The 9,204-nt window shown below is 37.6% G+C and overlaps 1 protein-coding gene across 1 annotated transcript in view; it reads right to left on the reverse strand.

The window, feature by feature from the left end:
- The window catches only part of LOC119830524, an 11,898-nt gene extending 3,160 nt beyond the window's left edge, over positions 1-8,738 (reverse strand). Inside the window, exons 1-10 of the mRNA XM_038353581.1 lie at positions 8,556-8,738; positions 7,907-8,068; positions 7,129-7,274; positions 6,576-6,636; positions 6,315-6,489; positions 6,066-6,193; positions 5,709-5,974; positions 4,630-5,589; positions 469-3,730; positions 202-340 (exon numbers count right to left, since the gene is read on the reverse strand). Of these exons, the coding sequence (XP_038209509.1) occupies positions 202-340; positions 469-3,730; positions 4,630-5,589; positions 5,709-5,974; positions 6,066-6,193; positions 6,315-6,489; positions 6,576-6,636; positions 7,129-7,274; positions 7,907-8,020 (5,251 nt within the window). The 5' untranslated portion in view covers positions 8,021-8,068; positions 8,556-8,738. The remainder of the gene's footprint in view (positions 1-201; positions 341-468; positions 3,731-4,629; positions 5,590-5,708; positions 5,975-6,065; positions 6,194-6,314; positions 6,490-6,575; positions 6,637-7,128; positions 7,275-7,906; positions 8,069-8,555) is intronic.
- Between the last annotated feature and the right edge of the window lie 466 nt (positions 8,739-9,204).

Below are 9,204 nucleotides of genomic sequence, written 5' to 3' on the forward strand. Positions count from 1 at the left end.
TTTCAATGCTATAAAACTAAAAATTAAAGATAATATTTTATTATTATTCCATTCAATAGCTCCTAACGTCTCTATGTTAATAATATGGGTAATATATAGTTTATATTACATATTGAGACTTAATGACTTATAAAAAGTATAAGAACATATTTTCAATATTTGAAAATTGTATTTTAATATTTCGAACATGTATTTACATACCTATTGCACCAATCTGTTGTGTAGTTGGTTTGACTGTGGCAGACATCAGTGAATTAGATGTGCTGGAGATGAGAACTGTGCTGGGACTGTTACCCAATTGTCCTGATTGTCCAAAAGCTGCACCACCCCCAGCTGCTGCCTAAAAATTTAAAACGACCGTTTTACCTACAGAACTATTATAATTATATTGTATACTACATAGTAATGGATGTTTTGTTTGATAATAGTTTTATACTATGCATGAATGATTTATATTTGTAAACTTACCATTCGGTACTGACTTTGTAGACTCTGGAACATATCTGGTGGAGGCTGATAATTATATGGAGTAGCCGATCCTGCTCCATATGGAGTTGCCGGGAATCCACCAAATTGTCCTCTCGTTTGATCTAAGAATGCACCGTAGAGCCCTCCTTGCTGTGGCAATTGCTGTGATGAACCCAGAATTTGTTGCGATGAATTAAATAACACAGCTGGAGGAGAAGGAACTGATAGACCTCCATAACCTCCTGGGTAGCTAACATGATTATAGTGTTGTGGTGGTGGAGATTGCAACTGTTGCGTCGGCTTAACCTTACAAACATTTGGCGGGGCACCTGTATCAGCATTATTGTGCGCATCTTCAAAACCGGCGAACTGTAATTCTTCACTTCCTTCAGCGACAGCTGGCATTTCCCAAACTTTTTTGACACTGGCAATTTTTAAATTGAGATCGGCAGCCAGTGGAGAAATTGTATTTGAAGTACTCATATGTGTACCGCGCGGCAATCCAAGTGATTTTGCAGACTTGTCTTCTGTTAATTGACCAAGATCAGAATCAAATGCGAAGTCTAATTTCATATCAGATGAATCTTCTGTTTTTTGAGTTGCATCAAATGACATTGGCAGACCTAGAGAGCCCTCAGCTTCAGATACGGGTCTGCCAGTCTCAGCCATTAGCTCTTGAATCGATCTGGGTCGTGATCTTACGTCGCCATTAAATTGAAGTGCCCGTGATTCCATCTCACTAGCAACTTCCTCTTGAGATTTAACCGTATTAGCACTTGGTTGATATTTTGGTTTTAATGCTTCAGCTGGTGGAGTTTTGTAGTTTGTATTTTCGAATATAATTGTTTCTACTGGAGGAGTAGAGCCATCAAGTACACCAGTCTTTTCAGGCACAACCACAGGAGTTGGATTAGGTTTGGGCTCAATTTGAGGGTTTGCATCACCTGGCGTACTTCTTTGACTCGATTGGCTGGATTTATCCACCACTTCTGAAGGTTCTTCAACATTTCCCCTAAGAGTTTGAGAAATTGGTTTATCCCATGCATTAACTGTGGGAGGAGGTGGGGCTGCTCCCGTATCAGGTATAAAACTAGATACTAATCCCATTTGTTGTTTTTGTCTTTGTTTAGCGAAACGTGGAGGCAGATTCGCTGTACGTGGTCTATCATACTGCGAATTAGGTTTACCAGACACAGGAGCTGATCCACGAGAGTTAGATTTTTCGCTAGAATTTCGAGTCGAAGATCCGTTTCTACCGCCGCCCTGATTAGAGCGGGAGCGAGGTTGTTTTGTACCATTTTGACTTTCGTCTTTAGCATTTGCAGAGGAACCCCGCGCATCTTTAGAATTCTTTTTATTTCGTACTTCCTGAAATCCATCATCCACTACTTCTTCATTTTTAGCTGCAGAAATCTTTAAATCAGTCATAGCTTCTGTGACATCAACACCTTTGTCTGATAAATTATCTTTCTTAGCTGCTGGTGCATTACGACTATTTTGTCTATTCCCTGCATTTTGATTGCGATTTCCACTTTTTTGAGATTGACCAGATTGCCTTCCCCCAACAGATCGGCGGCGCGTTCCGCCACCCTCGGAATGTTCAGAAGTCGTCTCCCAATTTTCGTCTTCACCGCTATTAGGCCCCATGCCACCCCTGGAGCGACGATCACGGCCCTTACCAGATGAACCTGTGCGCTGCCTATTGCCGCCTTTATCCATATCATCTGGGATTCCTTCTTTTACATCTTCATTTTCCTTTACGCGGTTAGCTTGACTAAATGGACTTTTTGTGTTTGGTGGCCCATAACCTGTAACTCTTTTAGCAGGTGCAGGAGGTCTCGTAGTACCTTGAAAACCGCCACGACCACGACGAGAAGGTTGACCACGCGGAGCAAAAGGTTCTCGGTTCTCTAGAGCATCTGTTATACAAGGTACCTGAACTTGATGTGGATGAACATTACAAACATCTTCAGGTCTATCCTGTTTCTTAGGTCCCCTTGGACTACGTGGTGCTCTACGCCTCTCTTTACGATCCGCGTCAGTTGAACCATCGGACTCGCTTGCTCTATTATTAGATCGTGAACTACGATGTGAACGACGTCCTCGAGATTCTCTAGGTCCCCAACCTCTATTATACACATTAAAACCACCGCTGCCAAACCCCCTTCCTTTCTTTTCAGATCCAGATCCACTTGATTTTCTTTCCACAGGTTCTTTAGGAGGAATTTTGGTAAGATTTTCACTACTAAATCTTTCATTCTTTGATCCTTCAGCAGGCATTTTGATAGAATCTGCTGGAATAACTTCTGAAGAGCGTGGATCAATAATTTTTGTACTGGTAACGGAAGGATCGTTATTAGATTTGGTCATAAGTGATTCAGGCTGTGATGAAGATTCTTTTTCTATTTTTTGTATATTATTATTAAAACCAGGATTATTATTCTGCGAAGTTATATGTTCTGTAACTAGCTGTTGCTGTTGTAAATTAGGAACTACTTCAACTTTAGGAGGACAAACATTTATTGGTTTAGGAAGAGATTGACTGTCAGTAAAGGAAGGTTGTAGAGAGGTGACTGAAGAAGTATTATGATTTTGAACATGAGAAGAAGTGTGATTAGATTGAAGGGGATGAACAAAATTTTGAGAATGAGGGATGTTATTAGAGTATTTATTAATCTGGGCCTGTGTGCCATTACTTTCAGAAGAAATATTTACTGGAACAATATTCTGTTGTGTTGTTTGTGCTACTGAAATTGGAGTAGGAGCAGACTCTTTAAAATCGATATAAGAAGTAGGTTCATTTAAAAGTGGTTCACTATCTTTTATTGGGCCCACATTTTCCAAAGGTTTTGCTGCATTATGATTACTAGTTTCTTCCTTTGCAACTTCTGCCCATGATGTTTTACTAAAATCTTTTTCAGAGGAATCACATTGTGTAACATTGGATGGTGGTGTAGTTCTTCTTTCAGGAGCTTTGATAGATGCAGTGGAGTCAGAATTAACAAAGGGTTCAAAAAGCCCTATACTTTTCCTCTCAAATACTTCAGATAACTTATCAGCTGCCGTTCTGCTACTTTCAACAGTACTTTCGTATGATTTTCTATCAGATTCATTCCGACGATCCTTTTGTTCACCATAATCTTTTGAATTAGAACGATCAAAGTCTCTCCCAGTTCTATCTTGGTCTTGCATTTCCGATCTCCATTGTGGTCCTGAGCTCTCCTTATCCCGTCTAACCTCATCTTCGCGGTCAGAATAATCCCTAAGAAAACAATTACACTTTATAATGGATTTTTTTACTAAAAATCATGTATGTATATATATAAATTAAAGTACAACATCCATTTAGTATATATCTATTGTATGTACTGTATTAATTAGAAAAAAAAATTGATACTGAAATCGAAATTTGCACTTAAATATTTTATGAGAAAATTTTATTTTCCACCTTTTAAGAAGAACATTTTATAAACAAAAAAGTAAAGAAACAAGATGAAGATAGTTGGACAGAAATAAATTCTTATGTTATATGTTAATATCATTTATGAATTTTATAGCATATGTTTGTATAATTTATGAATCTTTTTATGTTGTATAATAAAAATCAATACATATAAAAAACATACGTATATAAAGAGCGCTACATTCTTAATTGTGCGCTCATTTCAAAAAGTCTCGTATATCGCATATAATCGCAATATCAAGTCACGACTATCTAGTCAAGGATATTGTATTTTCGGTATGTAGTTTAATGGAGTAAATTTTTTTAATGTGTTTATTCTATGTACTAGTGAACTTTATTTATGTAGTTTTTAATGAAATCTATTTACTTATCGACGTATTTGAGTTAAGCAATAACTTTGTACCACCTTTGACAAAAATTGCGATAACAGAGGGGACAAAACTTCGCACGCATATTTCCTTGGTAAACTATATCAAGAGCCACCTAGCCTACCCAAAAATAATTATGGTCAGATAAAAGTATGCTTACTTGTTTAGAATACAATTTAACCTCCTAGTCGTCGAGTGCACTTTCATGACTTTTATCAACTACTAAATAAATAATAAGTGATATTCAAGTACAATCTTTATGAACATGTAAACTTTATTTGTTGTATTATGGTATTAAAAAATATTTTGCAATGAAATAATAATACTAACCTTGAATAAGAACGTCGGCCATTATGTGGAGCATGTCTGGGCGCATTATACGCCGGAGGTTCTTGTCGCCTTGGTCTATACTTATTTTGGTCATCTTGTTGTCTATTCTGTTGTTGTTTCAAGAATCTAGGAGGTATATTTGCTTGGAAAGTTTTTGAGAAGGCAGGATTGGTTTGGTCACGATCGCGGCCGTAGTCTCTGTCACGATCGCGAAAATCGCGATCCCGTTCATTTCTATCCCTGTCTGCCCTTTCTCTTTCTCTATCTCTATCGTTGCGGTCTCTTTCTCGATCAAATCTGTCGCGATCGATACGGTCTCGGTTATCAGTACGGTCTCTGTTATCATTACGTTCCCGTTTATCGTTACGATCTCTATTATCGTTACGATCACGCAGTTCCCTTTCTTTATCAGCATCCTGACGGTCCCTATTATCCGCTCTGTTCCGGTCTCTGCTATCAATGGGGCGATCTCTATCGCGGTCCCTATTATCAAAACGATCCCTATTATCCATGCGATCACGGTCTCTATTGTCTAAGCGATCCTTATCTCTCATATCCCTGTCGCGGTCACCCCTTTCTTTATTCTCCATACGGTCCCTGTTTTCCACTCTCTCCTTTTCGCGACTATCGTGATCTCTCTCTCTGTGATCATTACGATCACGCTCACGGTCGCGATCATTTCTTTCTGTTCTATCACGATTTCCTTTTGAAGACTGAGTAGAAGCGTCTCTCATTTGACGGCGCTGCTCCTCCTCTTTGCGTTGGCGAGCTCGTGCGACAGCTTGAGCAACTTCATTGCTTTGCTTTTGCCTCCGCTCCGCCCACAGCTGGTCTTCATCACCTGGCTCCTGGATTTTAGAATCCACACGTTCGACGTCAATACTGGCGCGGTTATTATTTTTGTTACTGGTTTTAGGGGTTGGTGCTGAAGATTCACCATCAGAGAAATCCAGTTTTTGACTGAAATTTACAAAAATATTGTACCAAAAACAATAAAAATAAAACTGGATTGAAAAGCACCAATACCTTTTATTTCTTAGTAAATTTTAAGGCATACAAGTATTATGCATAATACTTACTCATAATCAATATCATCGTTTTGAGCCCATCCAGCATCACGTGATATATCATCAAGTGACGATATTTGTTCATCACGTAGAATGGGTCGTGCTGTAAGAACCTCCACAGCTCTAGGTGTAGCTGATGGCCTTGGGTTTGGTCTAGGGCCTCCAGAATTATTATTATTTGCATTACCTCCACCACTACCACTTACATTACTTCTATTGTCACGAAGTGAATTCAAAGGTCCTATTCCAAGCCCACTACCACTGCTACCTTTCATCAGCTGTTAAAAAAAAAAACAAATTCAGATATTAGTAAACCTTCTAATTAAAAAAAATCGCATTATATCTAATGTATCAGTGTTGTCTACATACGAAGGATGGCACAATGGCGCGGTAGGCGGGTATTTGCTGTGAAGCAGGCGTGGAGGCGGGCGCGGCGGCGGGTGATGTAGTTTCTTGCCGAACGCCGGCCGTTCCACCGCACGTCCAACTGCCTTCCGCTATAATATTTATCAATTTCAATATGTAAACTATGCCAAATCAGACTGTTATCAGCAACATTCTTAATATTTCATGCAAAATAACTGTACACTGTAAAGTGCAAACAATAATAACACTAACTTTGTGGTCTCAGTTGTAATTGGGGTCCAGAATGATCTGAAGAACGGTGTGAGGGTTGAGCTGCTGCCTCCAAGGAGGGGAACTCTGTACGGAAGTGTGGCGACGATGGTGGGGGCAATGCTACCCATCCTGCTGATCCTGTGCCCGCAATGGCACCACTCGTTGATGTTGTGGTCTAAATATTTAATCACATTAATAAGTAACATCTAAGCAATTGTGTAATTTAAGGCTTTATATTAAATGTAATAAAAAAGCACTTACTGCTGTCTGTGAGATACATATTGCCGCTGTTGTAACAGTAGTAGTGACAGTTGAAATTAAGCTGTAAATAAAAAAAAAATTATAAACTACAAATATACTTTTTTCTTACCTGTGTATTATGTAAATAAAATAAAAAAAAAAATAAAAATAAAAATATGCTAAGTGAAAATTTTTAATAAGGACAACATATATAAAGGTAAATTGTTATATGGTAGCTGAGCACATTTGATGAATTGAGCCAGCTCTCACAGCAGAAAGTGCCACAAGGCAATAATTAAATAATAAAATACAATAATTTAAATAATAGTCTGTTTCGTAGGGTGATGGACACTCATATTCTTTTCTCACCCCTTCCACTCTGGTCCTTTCCCATCATCATCAATCCTTTCCTCAAAATTTCACACGTAAAAACAGACAGAATACATTAGCCTCCCCCTGTAAATGTACATGGGTGGATTGCTAACCATCAAGCAAGTCCTGAGCTCAGTTGCCTGCTATCATATAGGAAAAAATAAAAATTTTGTCAATTGTGTTATGAAAGGTAAGCATTTACTTTGCACTAGGATCTTGACCAGTTTCAGTTTTCAAAGAAGGCAAATTGGCAGGAGGACGCCTAGCAGAAGGCACTTTTCCAAGACTTTGCATTCCATGTTTGCGGCTTAATTGTGATTTAACAGAGGACGGTTCTGAATTTTCATTCTGTAAATCAAAAAAATTCCACTCAGTTTATATTTTATTAGTGGAAAGGAATGAAGGATTCATTAGTTATAAGAAAATAATTAAACAGATTAATACACACAAGGACAAGGTCATCTCTAAAGGTCAATGACCTAAAACTAATCTATACTAGTGATATAAACCTGAAGAATTTGTTTGTTTGAATGGACTAATTTCAGGAACTATTAGATTGATTTTAATATTCTTTTATCAATACACATGTACATGATTCCCTTAATTCTTTGGGCCACATATGTACTACAAGTGAAGTCAGGGTGGACCACTTGTCAGTTTTCAAGAAAACATATTATTCAATAAATACGGCTTGTAAGTACTTCTTGAATTTCTGTTTGTAGACAAAAAGTATCATTCAACCACTGTACTTAATTGAATAGGAAGACATTTGAAAAGCCTTGTAGTGACTTATTTGTCATCATGTCTAGTCAATTAACATATATTATGAGTGTTCCACAACTTACATAAAGAAACACTAACTTAGGATACAGATTGTAATAAAAAATCATAACAGTTAAGACATCATTAGTATTTTAGGAATTATAAACGGTATTTATAGGAAGATATTGATTAAGATTCAAATTATGTAGGTCACATACCCTATTGGCGCAGTACAGACTATTGATGTCCAATTTCTGATATTTTTGCTTGCCGGACGTCGGCTTGCTCTGCGCCGTATTGCCTCCGCCGCCCGGCGTCGAGAGTGCAGACATGCTGCGATGTACACACCATCAGGAGGTCACCCTCGCACCGACCACCAACTGTAATGACCACAATTGGTCTATTACTCGACGCAAAAAACGAACCTATCTACCCACTGACAATCACCACAAAGAACTGGCCTTCACAGCTTGTTTCGCAGACCAAACGACTAATTATTTACTGTTATTTGCGATTTACGAAACGTGTAAGCGTAATTTTACTGTATTGTAACACTTCTCGCAATTCACGGATCACTGGAACCATATCATAAAACACTTTCACAGCACTGAGATAGACTAATTTTGAGCCCTGCCCTCAAGAGTATATTGACGTGTTACATCCGTAGGTTGAACGGACGCTGGATCGATGATCTCTGTTTTTTTCTGCGTCACGAACTACACTTTTCACCCTTATGCCCGTAAATAAGCTGACAAAAATTTTCTTGAAGTAACGGTACCAACAAAATTTATAACTAGAGAGAACGGTAAATAACAAACGAATTTTTATCGCAAAGAGATATAAAACAAAACCAAAATAAAGTAATACCTTGGTCCGTATCACTTAGCAATGTTATAATAAAATTATATAAGCGCAAATGCTACACTAAAAATTAAGATTACTTTGGATTTTTTAAATTCTACGCTACCAAAACTTATATCACTTTATTTTAAGATGGCGTCTCCAAAAGACGATCTCCTTTACAATCAATAGTGTGACGTCACAAAGACGCGACACAGTGCCATCTGTAGGAAAACATGACAAATTACATTTAAAGGATGCGTTCAGACAATAAACTTGTAGAAAAAATATTATCATGACTAGCAATACATCTAAATTCTGTTTAATGTCTCTGAATAGACACTGGATGGCGGATGCCTAATCCTAAAGGTAATCCAACGTCTTATCTCTCACCATCATCTCAAAAATGATTCGATGTAACTGTAAAATTTAGATTTCACATACAAAAAATCGATATCAAAAATATCATTTAAATGTTATAGAATTGTTCCAACCGTCAATAATTGTTCGTATTATTATTATAAGGATTTATAACATAATAAGTTCATGAGCAAATTATACAAGTTAATGTAATTACAAAATAATTGATATGACTTGATAATTGATATTGAAATTACACAGTCGCCAATTACATATTCGCCATTCGAAGACGAAATATTCGTGTACGGTGTTGACT

Source organism: Zerene cesonia, chromosome 11 (genome assembly GCF_012273895.1).
Source record: "Zerene cesonia ecotype Mississippi chromosome 11, Zerene_cesonia_1.1, whole genome shotgun sequence".
Lineage (NCBI taxonomy): Eukaryota > Metazoa > Arthropoda > Insecta > Lepidoptera > Pieridae > Zerene > Zerene cesonia.